Source organism: Piliocolobus tephrosceles, chromosome 17, assembly GCF_002776525.5.
Source record: "Piliocolobus tephrosceles isolate RC106 chromosome 17, ASM277652v3, whole genome shotgun sequence".
In the NCBI taxonomy this organism is placed as follows: Eukaryota; Metazoa; Chordata; class Mammalia; order Primates; family Cercopithecidae; genus Piliocolobus; species Piliocolobus tephrosceles.
In genome coordinates, this window is record NC_045450.1 from 14,145,857 (window position 1) to 14,161,487 (window position 15,631).

The following is a 15,631-nucleotide window of genomic DNA, read 5'->3' on the forward strand; positions in this document are numbered from 1 at the left end:
TTTTGAGTCTTAAAATTTCATCCATGTTGTGTATCATTATTTCTTTGCATTTTGTTGCTGAATATTATTTCATTAGGATATACCACATTTCATTTATCCATTCACTAGTTGATGGACATTTAAAGTTTTGGCTCTTTCAAATTATGCTGCTATGAACATTTGCCTGCAAATTTTTGGATGGACATATGTTTTTATTTCTCTTTGGTAGATACATAGGAGTGGGATTGCTGGATCATATGGTAAGATTATGTTTAACATTTTAAGGAAATGCCAGCTGGTTTTCCAAAGTAGTGTTTTACGTCCTCACTACTGCTGTGCTAGGGTTCCTGTTTCTCCACATCTTTGTCAGCACTTGCTTTTATCTGTCTTTTTAGTATCTCGAACCCACCAGTAGGTTTTAATTGCATCTCCCTATTAAGTGATTATGTTGAACATTTTTTCATGTACTTATTAGTTATGCGTATGTCGTCTTTAGTGAAATGATTTTTGTTTGTTTTTTGAGATGGAGTTTCGCTCTGTTGCCCAGACATGAGTGCAGTGGTGCAATCTCGGCTCACTGCAGCCTCCGCCTCCAGTATTCAAGTGATTCTCCTGCCTCAGCCTCCTGAGTAGCTGGGAACACAGGCTTGCGCCACCATGTCCAGCTAATTTTTTTGTATTTTTAGTAGAGATGGGATTTTGCTATGTTCACTAGGCTGGTGTTGCACTACTAGCCTCCAGTAATCTGCCTGCCTCAGCCTCCCAAGCTGCTGGGATTACAGGTGTGAGCCACCGCATCCAGCCTAGTGAAATGTTAATTCAAATCCTTTGCCCATTTTTAAATTGGGGTTTTTATCTTTTTTTCTTTATATTCTGGATACAAATCATTATCAAATAATTGATTTGCAAATGCCACAGAGTCCTTTGTTTTTACTAAGGGGTCAGTCATTTTGTCTAAAATAAACACTTCTCTTGTTTTATGCCTTTTGTCAATTTCTAGAGTTGTGAAACCATTGTTTTTTGACAATTTTGTCCTGTTTTACACTACCCTTGGGAAGAGGATTTGCTACCTGCAGGTTCATTTTGAATATATAAATTCCTAGAAAATCAGTTCCTGGGTCAAAGGATTAATGCATTTGTAATTTTAATAGATGTTGGCAAATTTTTCTCCACAAAGAGAAAATTTATATTCCCCTCATACATGAGTTATAGCCCAGACTTGCCAGTGATGTGTGTTATTAAACTTTCAGAATTTTGCCAATACCATATACGTGAAAATTCGTTTTGATTGGTGGAAGCACTATAATAGTAGCTACTTGTTTGTGTACATTTAATCTGTATAATAATCCATGAGTTAGGTACCGTATTAGTTCATTCTCATGCTGCTAATAAAGACATACACCCAAGACTGGGTAATTTATAAAGGAAAGAGCATCGAGCTGGGGAGGCCTCAGGATACTTATACAATCATGGTGGAAGGGGAAGCAAACACATCCTTCTTCACAGAACAGCAGGAGAGGGAACAGTGAGCAAAGAGGGAAAAACACCTTATAAAATTATCAGATCTCATGGGAAGTCACTAACTGTCACAAGAACAGCAGCATGAGGGTAATTCCCCCCATGATTCAATTACTGGGTCCCTCCCATGACACGTGGGGATTATGGGAACTAAAATTCAAGGTGAGATTTGGGTGGGGACACAGCCAAACCATGTCAGTGTACTATGACCCAAGCTTATATATGGGAAATTAAGCTTTATTGAGGTTATACATTGCTCAAGTTCATATAATTTATTAGTGATAGTGCTGGGTTTTGTCCCCATATCTAACTCCAAAACATGAACTCTGAACTGATACCCTATACTATACTGTCTCTGTTGTGGAAAAGGATTTCAAAATTCATCTAATATAAATTCAAACCAAATTAATAAGAGCCTCATCAGTAGGTGAGGCAGTCACAATCTCATGCTTAAGAGAATGTAGTTAAACTATGTTTTAGCTAATTTAGGATAGAGTGACCAGAATTGTGAATAGATGCAAAAGGTCACGGATGTGCATTTGGTGATGGTTTCTTAGGTATGATATCAAAAGTACAAGCAACCAAAGAAAAAACCGGAAAAATTTGACTTAATCAAAATTAAAATTTTTTTGTGTGTCAAAGCACATTATCAAGAAATGAAAAGTCAGCCCACAGAATGGGAGAAAATATTTGCAAATCCATAAGGATCTAGTATCCATTAGACTTACATACAGTGAAAGAAAGAACTGTTCTAACTCAACAATGGAAAGACAAGTCAGTCACCCTATATAAAAATGGGTATTTCCCTAAATAAGATATATAAATGGCCAATAAGACATGAAAAGAAACTCAGCATCATTAGTCATTAGGGAACTGCAAATCAAAACCACAATGAGATACCACTTTACTCTCACAAGGATAGCTATAATTTAAAAAAAAAAAAGATGTGGAGAAGTTGGAACCCCAACTTTTGCTGGTGGGAATGTAAAATGGTATAGTCACTGTGAACAACAGTTGGGTATTCTCTCAAATAGTTACACATAGACTTACTCTGTGACCCAGCAATTCCACTCTTACCTGTATACCCAAGAGAATGGAAAAAATATATACACACAAAAACGTGTGTACTCATTTCATAGCAACATTCGTAGTAGCCAAAAGGTAGAAACAATCCAAAGTCTATCATCTGATGAATGGGTAAACAAAAGGTGGTAAATTCATACAATGAAATATTACTCAACCATAAAAAGGAGTAAAATATTGATACTTGGATAACATAGATGAATCTGGAAAATATGTTAAACGAAAGAAGATACACACAAAAGGGCACATATTGTGTGATTCTGTTTATGTGAAATGTCTGGGACAGGCAAATCCATAGAGACAGAAAGTAGATTAGTGGTTGCCAGGGGCTGAGGGAGAGATTAAGAAATGACTGCTATGCTGATGGGTGCAGGATTTTTGTTTTTTTAGATGTGATGAGTATGTTCTGGATTTGGATAGTGATGGTTACATACCTTCTGAATACATTAAAAGACTACCAAATTTTATACTTTTAAGATGGTTAAGAACCCAGAAGTATTTTGAAGGACTTTGATAAAATTAGAATAGATGATCTCATGTTTAACTAACAGTGTTAGAAACTTATAGTTCTACTACCTGCTGAAGTGCTTTTCTGAAACTCTGAAGATTAACTTTTATTTGGTATGTACTCTGAGCTGTTGTCTCAAGAGTACAATATTAACACATTTTACAAGAAGTTAAACAGTAATGAAATAATATCTTAGTTGTAATTTGTATTAACAGACTCCAGAAAACCTAAGACCCAGGTTTCTGATTTGAGATGCCCCTGAAATTAACGTATTTTTTTAAATGCTTAGTGGCAGAAGCTCTGTTAGCCATCCTCCACTTGACCGGCTTTCTGGATTACCAACTCTCTCCATTCCCTTTGTTTCAGGACATGCTGAGTGGTTATGGCCAGGAGGTGTGCTAAAGTCTGGTGATGTAGTTCTGTTCTGACTGATTGACTTGTGTCCTAACCAAAAGTCAGCTGTGTTTGTTCCTAAATCTGTTTATGCTAGTTGTAGTAATTTAACTAAATATTATGTAAACTGACAAAATATGAATACAAAAAAATTTAGATGTTTAGAAACAAAGATATGTTGCTTAAATGATACTACAATATATCAGGTATGGGTGAGAAACTAAAAATATTGGGTTAAAATTATAAAATATAGATGCAGTCTGTACTCGGAATCTTTTCAATTTTTACTCCACTTTGAAGAAGCAAAAACTCGAAGTCATAGACAGTGGTGGCTTATGCCAGAAGACCAGCACATCTGCAAAGAGACAAGAAATAGCCTTGACCCTGTATCAGAAGGCTGGCAAATGAACTGACATTTATGTACTCTAATTCAAGAAAAATGTTTTCAGATTTGTGCTTATCATTTTTAATGACTCCTCTTTAAACTTAGTTTTTCAGTTTACCAACTAACTGGCATGATTCGTCAGGGTTTCTGACTCTGGCTAATTAAGTGCCAAAGAAGAGAATTACAAATTAGGGGACTCATGGTCCCACTACTGCACTTAATTAGTCATAATGTCTTAAGCAAGTAAATCAAACTTCATTTTTTTCATGTATTTTAAATGTAAATTTAAATTCCATTGATTGCTATTAGCAAAAGTTAAACACTGGAAAACAAAGTCTTCCCTTTTTTTAGTTTCCCTTTCTCTTTCCCTTTCTTTCTTTCATCTCTTCCCTTTGTCCTCTTCCCTTCTGCTTTTTCTCCTTGCCTCAGAGAACTTGGAAATAGGAATACAATATATTTTTTATCTGTTAAGTAAAATATTTGTTTACTCTGTAAACATTTACTTCTTATCATTTAAATCATGCTAATTATAATTCAACAAAATTACAGTTTGCTTTTAACTCAATATTTGCTAAATATGGAAATCATCCTTGCTTAAAATTAATCCTCTAATCAATTCTTATTCTCTGAAATTCATTCATTATGAATACACATAAAAACACAGTTGTTCAAACTGAAAAGACTTGGGTTTGGGCCATTTTACTTGGAGAACAAATAACATTTTCTAATTCCTTGTCTTTTTATGTAGTAATTTAAAAGCTACGTGTGTTTGAAACTTTTGCTAGTTCAAATTTTTATAGATGGATTATAATGAATATTTCAAAAAATGGTGTTTACTTAAGTGTTACAGTACTTACTAAGAATGTATCATGTTGGAGGGTTAGTGTGCAGTTTGCTCCATGTTGTATTCGTTTGAAAGTTATTCCTCTAGTGAGTAAGTTAAATCCTCACACTGGCATTCTTAGAACTGTAATAGCCACTTCCAGCACAGGAATGTTATATAACTTTTTCTATACAGCGTATTGTCAGTATTTGCTATTTTTATAGTACATTTTTTCTGTATACTTAATGGCTACACGTAAAAATCCAACAGCTACAGATAAAAACTCTGCTTAGAAGTTGTTTATTTGAAAGAATTGTAACCTCACATCAAAAAGATGTCCTGTTTGTATGTAGTGCATCTACTACCTCTCTGAAGTTTAATTCCAGTCACGCTTTCAGCATTTTGCAAAATGGAACGAGAGGAGAGGGTTTCCTTCATCGGCCAGAAAGCTCCTGTTAAGCACTAAAGTGTGGTAACTGCCTGTTTGACTAGGTCTTGCCCCCTTTGAGAGCAGGGATCATGAATGATTCATCCTTGGAAGCCCAGTGCCCAGCACAGTGCCTAATAATGTAGGCCTTCAGTACACATGTTAAGGATTTGTACAAATGAATTTTTTTCACAACCTTGTGTCCCTCTTTCCCATCTCCCTCCACCTCACTCCCCAACATCTCTCTCTCCCAATTCTTTGCTCCAATTTATTTGCATTTTGGCACATACATACCATGTTATCAGGGCAGGAATATGAGCTCTGAAGTTGGAAACGTGGCTTTGATGTTAGTCTCTTAATTTTGTTTAATCTTTCCAAGCCTTGGCTTTCACATCTATAAAATGGGAATGTTGATACCCAGAGAGGGGTCATTAGGGCAAAATTAAGGAAAGTCTAGATTAGATTTAGTGTCAAGCAGAGTAAGTATTCTTCCCATCTCTTTTCAGTTGTCATTCCCATTTTTTTAAATTAGGAAACTAGGTCTCTAAGAGAGAAATGACTTGCCTGAAGTCAAATGGCTATCTCTCCAGCCATACCCTTTTTTCAGCATTCTGGCCTTGGGGACCTGTAGTTTCTCCAAGTGAACACTCTTTGTGAGTAGCCCCTCACTACTCGTTCCTGCCTTGGTGTTAATGATACCACCAGCCTTTCCAGCTGCCCAAATCCGGAAACCTCAGCCATCCTCAACTCTTTAATCTCTACCTTGCAAATGGGCCATCCTCAAGTCTTGACATTTTGTCTCTTCGATAATACAATCATGCACCATGTAACATTGGTCCCATACAATTATAATGCTTTATTTTTCCTGTACCTTTTCTATGTCTAGAGACACATATACTTACCATTATGTTACAGTCACCTGCAGCATTCAGCACAGTAACGTTCTGTACAGGTTTTTGTAGCCTAGGAGCTATATAGGCTATGACGTGCAGCCTAGGAGTGTAGTAGGCTATACCATCTAGGGTTGTGTAAGTGCACACTGTGGTGTGCACAAAACAAAATAATCTAACAAAGCATTTCTCAGAGTGTATCCCTGTCATTAAGCATGACTATATTTGAATTTATTCCTGTTTCTGCATTTCCACTGTCTTCGTTCCTCAGCATTTCAGCATGAGACTTTATCAGTAACTGATCTCTGTCAGAATTAAATCGTATCACTGGTTTTTAGAGTCCACATTCCTTTACAATTGTGCTTTACTGCAGCAGCCTTATCTTCTACCACTTTGTGTCATGCCCTCTACACTGGCCCCATCCAACTTTTTGCTGTTAGGTGATCTCTGTTTGTGCTGCTTTCCTTTTACTGATGAGAAGAACTCTGTGCCTGGTGAATTCCTACTCATCCTTGAAGACTTCCCTAACTTACCCAAATACAATTAGACATTTAATTCTTTAGGTTCCTAAATAGAGGCCGGGTGCGGTGGCTCATGCCTGTAATTCCAGCACTTTGGGAGGCCAAGGCGGGTGGATCACTTGAGGTCAGGAGTTCGAGACAAGCCTGGCCAACAAGGTGAGATCCCTGTCTCTACTAAAAATACAAAAATTAGGCAGACGTGATGGTGGTGCCTGTAATCCCAACTACTTGGGAGGCTGAGGCACAAGAATCACTTAAACCTGAGAGGTGGAGGCTGCAGTGAACCAAGATTGTGCCACTGCACTCCAGCCTGGGTGACACAGCGAGACTCCATCTCAAAACAAAAAGAAAAAAAAAAGTTCCTAAATAGCACCTTGTACCTACTTACCCTATTTGTATTCTACTGTTTTTTACACATGTATTAATAAGTGCCTTTGACCTCTCTTCGCACTCATTGGGCAAAGGATTTATTCTCTGTATAAAATGAGAGGTTCTGCTAGACCAGTGATTCTCAATGCTTGGTACACAGTAGGATCACTCTGTCCCAAACCAATTGTAGCAGAATCTCTGGAGATTCCCCACCAACAACCCCTACCCATCAGGGATTTTTTTTTTTTTAAACCTCCCCAAATTATTATATCGTGAGGAGAGTTGAGAAGCACTTGTGAACACATGTTAGCACTGATTTGGGGACTTCCTTAGCCCAATAGCCCAGTATATTTTAAAATATAAGATCATTATTATTGGTTCTATCTTGACTCCATTCAAAAAAATTAGTGAATGAATAGATGAAAAATGAAAGTGTAATGCCTCTTGGGTTTTTTTTTTTTTTTTTTCTCTCTATTTTTTTCCACTACCTCTGGCATAGTGTCTCACAATGAACTGGTTTGTTTTTTGAGAGAAGTTGTATCCCAGGTTGATCTTCCAGTATTATGCTCTCCTTTTACTTAGTGCTGGATAAATGTTGGCTTTGTTTCATTTTGAGCTGCAGTTATGTTATTGGGATCTGTAAGATAGTAACTTTCTTCATTCATGCTGTCAGTTCTAGACAAATTAATATTTTATCACAGTTTGTCCAGTGAAAGCTAAATGATTGTTTTACTTTTGTAACTAAATTATGGCCCAATGAAATAATCTGTTCTAATGCCATTTCTTTAATATCTCAATTATTGACTACTATACAGAGAGTAGTCAATTTTATATTTGATATTGGATCTTATTTTCAAAAGAAAATCATCAAGTAGTTAAGTAGACTTTAAGGTGACAGCTTGCAAAATTTCAGAGTAGATTTAGTCTATACTCTCTCAAAAATGTTCATGAATATTGTTAAAATTTTTTGAAAACTTAGTATTTGCCTTTGCTACATTTTATAAAGATTTCCTTAGCTTATAATTTTCATAATTGGGAGGGATGTGTGGGAGTTTAAGGTGAGCATAAAGTCAAGCCATAATAGGTTGAAAAAATTCTTCAGTATGTAGAACAGATAATACTGCATGAAAATATTTTTTTAAAATCTGTGCCTAAAGGATCTTCCAAATCATTAGCACGGATGTTCAAAGCTTGTACATCTTTCCATTATAAGGGCATTATGGTACCTGTATCTTAGAATTAATTTGATGTCAACAGATTTTATTTTGTATGAATAATTTGAAATGAAAAATCATAGTTTTGAAAAAGTCTAGGAGTTGTATTTTAATATTCCTCAGTGAAATAAGTAATTTGTCATGCAGATTCACCTAACATCTTTTTTGAAGTCTACTTTATTTGATAATAATAATAGTCATCACAGGCTTCTTGGAATTCCTGTTTGCATGACCTGTCTTTTTTCTATCCATTTTCCACCCTAATTGTGTCTTCATATTTAAAGTATGTCACTTATATGCGTACATTTATAGACTTTTAAAAATTTATTCTGTCTCTTTTAATTGGAGTGTTGAAACCATTTACATTTAATGTAATTATTGATAAGGTTGGTTTTAGGTCTGTTTTGCTGTTTGTTTTCTGCTTGTCCCATCTCTTTTTAGTTATTCATCTTTTCCTTCTTTTGGGTTAATTGGGTATTTTTAAGAATGCTATTTTAATATCCCTGCAATGTTTTAGCTAAAACTATTTGTATTTTTTAAATAGTTGTTTTAAGTAATTGTATATGATCTTCTCAGTCTACTTAAAGCTAAAATTACACTGTTCTCTTATGATATATGGGAAAGTAAAGACACTGAACATACCCCTCTTTCATCTTTTATTCCATAGTTGTCATATATATTACATCTACATGTAGTGTAAACCTCACGACAGGGTGTTACAATTTTTGCTTTGAATGCTAATAATAGAGAAATTCAGAAGAAAAGCTAGTCTTTAGTTTTTTTATCTACACATTTACTATTTCTGATGCTTTTCATTTCTGAACTCTAAGTTTTTATCTGGTATCACTTCTCTTCCGTCAGTTTTTAAAGAATTTCTTGTAGTGTGGATCTCCTGGTGACAATTTTGCCTTCATTATTAAAGGATATTTCCATTGGATATGTAATTCAGATTGACAGTTGTAGAGACTCTAGATTTGTTAGGTTCCTTCTTAAGAGTGGTGTTTTGTTAAGAGCAGGCAGTTAACTTTGCTGAACTCTTGCAATCTGTCTTTTCTTTGGTGGGCAGCACCAGAGATCTCAGTTCAGTTCTTTTTGCCTTAGCTGGGCTGCATGAAGTCTGCCCTCCATGTATATAGTTTAGGGATCAGCCAGACTTGGAGCACAGCGCATACACCTGGCCCCCACCCCGCTTTGTGGCTCACTCATTTTTGGGAACTAAATAGAAAGTCAAGTAATAGATCTATTTATGCATACTCAGTTGAATTTCAGCAAAGGTGCAAAGGCAACTTAATAAAGATAATCTTGTCAACAAATGATGATAGAACAATCAGATACACATATGCCAAAAAATCCTGAAAAAAGTTGACTCATATTTCACTGCAGAAATAAAAATTGACTCAAAATGGATCGCAGACTTAAATGTAAAACATAAAACTAGATCTAGAAGAAAACAGGAAGTAATCTTTATTACCTTGAGCTAATCAAAGATTTATTAGCTCCAGCAACAAAAACATCCATAAAAGAAAAAAAATTGATCAGTAGTGGATTTCATCAAATTAAAAATATTCTTCATAAAACACTATTAAGAACATGCAAAATAGCCTGGGATAAAATACTTGTAAATCATATATCTGATAAAGCACTTGTGTCCAAAATATATTTTTAAAACTCTGAAAACTCAATAATAAGAAAATAAACCACCTAATTTAAAAAAAGAAATATTTACTCAGATACTTAGACAAAGAAGATATAGGGATGGCAAATTAAAAGATGCTCAACATCATTAGTCACTCAGGAAATGCAAATTAAAACCACAATGAGATACTACTTGCCCATAAAAGTGACTGAAATAGAAAAGACTGACCATATGAAGTACCGAGGATGTGGAACAACTGGAGTTCTCATACCCTGCTGGTAAGAATGTAAAGTGGTACAACCACTTTAGAAGACAGTTTGTCAATTTTTTAAAAATTTACACATAGAACTGCCATGTGATCCAGCCATTTCACTCCTGTACAAGTATCTATATGGATACGTGGTTTCACTTCTCTTGGGTAAATACCATCTTGGTATTTACCATTTGGATATTTGGTATTTACCCAAGAGAAGTGAAAGCATGTGTCCATATAGATACCTGTACAGGAGCATTTGTAGCATCCTTATTTGTAATAGTCAAAAACTGGAAACAACCCAGATGTCCATCAGTAGGTGAAAGGATGAACACACTGTGCTATGAAATGCTGCTAAATAAGCAGACAGCAAAGAATTTGATCGAATGTTTTGCCACTGCCATAACAGGGACTGACCATCCTTCTAGCCTCCAGTAACAGTTTTCTGCTGCCTACTTTGTAGTCCTTAAGCCAGTGTCACATGTTTAGAATTTTTGATGTGTCTTTGGTACTTCTGTTGCTGATTTTCATATCAGTCAGAATGAGCCAGGTTTTACTGTGATAACAACCCCAAATTTCAGTGACTTAAAAGTTTGTTTATTTGTCTTGAACCGTATGTCCACTGTGGGTTAGCTGACAGCTCTGTTTTCTGTTGTTCTCACCCTGAGACTCAGGCTGATAGAAGTCTTTATCTGAAACCTTACTGGTTGCTGTGAATGTTGACTAATTTAAACTTGCTTGATATATAGGAGTTAAGGTGAATTTTCAAGCCAGACTGCTTCTTTGTTTTCATCAGTATTTATTGACTGTTTTTTTCATTTTAGCATGCATTAAATCTTTAGTGCCACCAATGGCTATGACTTTCTTTAATTTGTGGTATTAAAAAATATACAAAATATATTTCAACTTTTATTTACCTTGTAATTGCTTGTTTTTAAGTGGAAAGTATGTTATTCCTGTTAGATAAAGAACCTGAGGTCCAGAGAGGGTAAATGGATTAGTATGACCATACAGCAGTAAAACTGGACTAGAACCCAGGATTCCCATTTTAATATTTCTGTGCAAATTGGAGAAACATAACTGCACCATCTCTTTATTTTGGCAGTGTCTTCAGTATTTTGGCCACATTTGAGAGGCGTCTTGCACTCCCTGTTGCCAGTGGCTGGAACACAATGGATCACACAGGGGCGATAGACACCGAGGATGAAGTGGGACCTTTAGCCCATCTTGCTCCGAGTCCTCAGAGTGAAGCTGTGGCTCATGAATTCCAGGAACTCTCCTTGCAGTCCAGTCAAAACTTACCCCCTCTGAACGAAAGGAAAAATGGTGAGTTCAGCTTGTGCAATGGGATCTTTGATTTAAAGATTTCCCCTCTTTGGGAGCCCAGTTTGTTCCTGTTTGGTAGTAGTGTTTTGGTCAGTTCAGCAGTCTGTCATGGAGGAGAACCCTATATAAGTACTGGATGGTTTTTAATAACAGGTGGAATTTCACCTTCCATCCATTTCTTTCATTATTTTCCCAGCAAGTATCTTTGGTAGTGGCGTTACCTTTGGAAATAAACTTTAGATTCAGCCATTTTAGCACAAGCAGATGATTTCATGCTGGAATGGCATTGGAAAATAGGTTCCTGTGCTGATGCCAGGGAAATAGATTGTGGATATGACTACATTCTCCTCCCACTTTCTCCATCTCCGGTGTGTTGCACCTTAATTTCAGAAGTGGCAAAGCTATCTCAGTGATGACTAAGAAGTCAGGAACTTCTTATTTGAGTATTTATTATATTAATGGGTATGGATATAGCCATATTCTCAGTCTTTGGCTGCCTCATCTTTGTCTACAAAATGAATATTTTCTATTCATTATCTGTTCAGGAAATTTTCATCACTCACAGAGATATTCCAGAGTCTCCAGAAGACACAATACTGTCAATTTTAAACATAAACAAATAGAGATAGATGACTTGTACTTTTAATGCTTGGGATATAAAATCTAACAAATACAAAGTAATGTTAAAATTTACAAACACTCAAAGCATACATATTAAAAAACAGAATTAAGGATTTTTTCTGGAATTACTGTACCTTCCACAGTTCTGATGAGTCCTACACTCACAAGTATATTTGAAAATTTCAATTTTTTAAAAGCCAGAAGAAATAAAACTGCTTTCCCTGCAGAGTACCTCATTATGTACATTGTCACTTATTTTCCTGGGTGCTGAGTGTTTTCCAATCCTCCTACTTATTGGACTTACCTTATTTAGGAAAATGGATTAAAAAAACCATACATATACCACTCTTCTTGGGCCTTTAGTACATGTCTTTGGTGTGTACTTGTTCTCCTTCAAATAAAATATGTTTTGCTTTGTATCTGAATCTTGTTGCTACTCACAGCCCTTGACCATTTTGATAGGTTTAAAGCAGCATCTTAGCTTAGGTGCCATCAGACCTTCAGGATGCTGTGGTTAACTCACTGGTGATGGCTTTTAAACCTTCCATCTTTTATTTTATTTTATTTTATTTTATTTTTTTATGTTATGTTATGTTATGTTATGTTATGTTATGTTATGTTATGTATGATGGTGTCTCGCTCTGTCATCCAGCCTGGAGTGCAGTGGCTTGATCTCGGCTCACTGCAAGCTCCGCCTCCCAGGCTCATGCCATTCTCCTGCCTCAGCCTCCCGAGTAGCTGAGACTACAGGCACCTGCCACCACACCCAGCTAATTTTTTGTATTTTTAGTAGAGAGACGGGGTCTCACTGTGTTAGCCAGAATGATTTCCATCTCCTGACCTCATGATCTACCCGCCTCAGCCTCCCAAAGTGCTAGGATTGCAGTCATGAACCACAGCGCCCGGGTTAAACATTCCATCTTTTAAGAACCCAGATTTACCTTAGACAGTGGCTGAGAGAATATAGCGACATTTACTGAAACATGACTAAGTGTGATCAGATTTACACAGTATAGTTGGACCAGTATAATGTCCAAATTATTACCCTGAAAGAAAATAAGAGTTGAACTGTTTTAAAATCAGAATACACAGTTGTGCACAATAATGGTCTTCTGTAATGGCGAGGGAAGTGTGAGGAGACTTTATCCTTTATGGTCATTTGCAGCAAAAAGTTAATATGTATGCCAGAATATAAGGTGGTAAGCCCAATTATAGAGCATTCTCCTCTTATAAACTTGTAAGGAAGTAGATTAAATGGTAAAAATTTTAATTTATTAATGTAGTTACATTTTATGAAGCATTGCAGTAATGTAGAAGGATTGCTTTAACCACTCTCATTGTTCATAAAACCATCCTACTCAAAGTGTATATGTGAATCTTTGTGGTCAGTGTTTTTATCAGCAGTAGAACCCCTGTGCATCATCCATCTGGCACTAATTTCCAGGGTGCATCTTTATTTCTGTCTCTTTGGTTTGAGTTATAGCAGCTCTGTAACATGTGCGTGATTTGGCACTGAAAATTTAATGTCTAAATCACAAGTACCATTCACAAAACAGTTTTTTTTTAAATTGTCTTAGTTATATACTCATAATTTCTATAACATAATACTTGTTTGATTTGTCATTGGTTGTTACATTTTATGGGGTCTAGTTTCTGTTTCAGAATTTTGCCCTTTTTTAAGCAGATAATGTATTCATGTGGTTTAAAATGTTATGATTACGTAGTGAAAAGTAGTTACCCTCCCAATCTTGTCCCTTACCTGCACAGTTACTTTCCCAGAATTAACTGTTACTAGGGTTCTTTCTGAGATAATAATATTTGACTACTTTTTAAAAAGCAGTTTTTAAACGGCTGCTTTGTAACAACACCCAACACTTTGAATTTTAAGGTTTTAACTGGGAATAATGTATAGATTTTTTTCTCTCTTCCTTTTTTTTCTGATTCTGATTAAAATATTTCTGTAAACCTGAAAATAGCTTCAAATGAAGTTGGTTTTTAAGCCAGTGTGTTTTCTTCAAGAGTACTTTTTTGTTCAATATGGAGTAAATGAAAGAACATCTCATATTCTGAGATACCGTGCAAAGACTCCACTATGAGATTGTTCCCTCTTTTCTAATAAATGACTTCAGGAAGTTATTATAGAAGCCTTATTTTATATTCAGACATGTAATTTCAGGCTTATGATATATTAACCTAATTTGCATATACATTCCGAGGCATAAAAGACATCTTTATTTGGCTGTCAGAAATCTAGGTTTTTGGGGAAATCCTGGTCAAAGGATACAAAATTTCAGTTAGATAGGAGAAATAAGTTCAAGAGATTTATTGCACAACATGGTAACCTAGATTAATAACAATGTATTGTATTGAAAATTGCTAAGATAGTAGATTTTAAGTGTTGTCACCATGAAAAAAAATAGTAAACATTTGAAGTAATGATATGTTAATCCAATTGAGCAATTCCACAGTATATACATATTTCAAAAAAAGGACATGGTAAATATATATAATTTTTGTCAGTTTCAAAATGAAAGCAAATATATTAAAAAATTTTTAAATCTAAGTTTTTGACAGTTACATGAGCAGAGTATATTCACATCAAGTAATGTATACATGAAAGGGCCGTAATATTCTTACTTTAATGATTTTTTCCAGGCATGTTCTTCACTTTTTAGGTCTTCTTAATGCAATGTTTAACTCATACAAAATGCAGTTGTTGGCATCAAAATTAATCAATACTAAGTATTGTTTAGATATTATGAAATAAATGAAGTCAGATTTTTTTGGTGATTGTGTTTTATTGTTATTCCTAAACATTTGAATTTCACTTATTAGAATTATTTTCTGTTGAGGAAAAAATGGAGATATTTCAGTTTGGGATTAGTGTCTAATGGGTAATATATAATAGTTTATAAATACACTTTACAAAGAAAATGAAGTTGACGTTTAAGTAGTGATTCCAGGATCTTCCCTTGTTTTACATTCATATTTATGTTACTGATGATAGTGGAGCTGCAGGATATTCCCACTATTGGAGCACACAGGGGAGATACGTAGTAAAGAGAAGCTGGGGTTTTCCTTTACCCTTGAGTGTGACCAAAATAGTACCTCAAAAGTAAAGCAGCCATATTTAAGCAATTAACTTTTCCTAACAAGTGAGGCCTTAATGGAGGAAACTGAATATATAGAAACACATGCATAATCTACCTTTACTAAAACAATGCATATACAGGGGATTGAGCTTCATTTTGACATTTTAAGTACATGTTAGATCCATCTTTTTCACTATTTACATTCCTTCACATGAGCAGACTGGGAATAAAAAGGAAACCAGTCAAAGGAATAGGACTTTAGTGTTTAAACCGGAAAAGCTCAGCAAGGAAAGACAAAGTGCGTAGAAACAACATCACTGAAAGAGCTGCAGCCCTTTGCCTGTGCCCACACTCTGAGGGGACCCTGCGAGAGAAGCTGTTCCTTCCTGAGGTTGTGTGCAAGACCGGTAAGCTGACAGGCAGAGCAACCCTCAGGGATGCTGGCTGGTGAATTTAAGCTTTTAAGTCATTGCCAGTATTATTACAGAGTAAGCAGAGACGTTAATATAGATTTTCATTTTTAAAAACTGGTATTTTAATACTTGATGGTATGTCTTGAGTCCAGGTATTTTTAAGGTGAGGAGCAGTCATGT

The 15,631-nt window shown here is 35.6% G+C and overlaps 1 protein-coding gene across 4 annotated transcripts in view; it reads left to right on the forward strand.

Annotated features, from left to right (window-relative positions):
• MRTFB (myocardin related transcription factor B) overlaps positions 1-15,631 on the forward strand; it is a 202,405-nt gene that overhangs the window by 67,038 nt on the left and 119,736 nt on the right. For all 4 annotated transcript variants that reach the window (XM_023231107.2, XM_023231105.2, XM_026446645.1 and 1 more), the window contains one exon: positions 11,105-11,325. In XM_023231107.2, coding sequence (XP_023086875.2) covers positions 11,172-11,325 — 154 coding nt within the window. In that variant the 5' untranslated portion in view covers positions 11,105-11,171. The remainder of the gene's footprint in view (positions 1-11,104; positions 11,326-15,631) is intronic.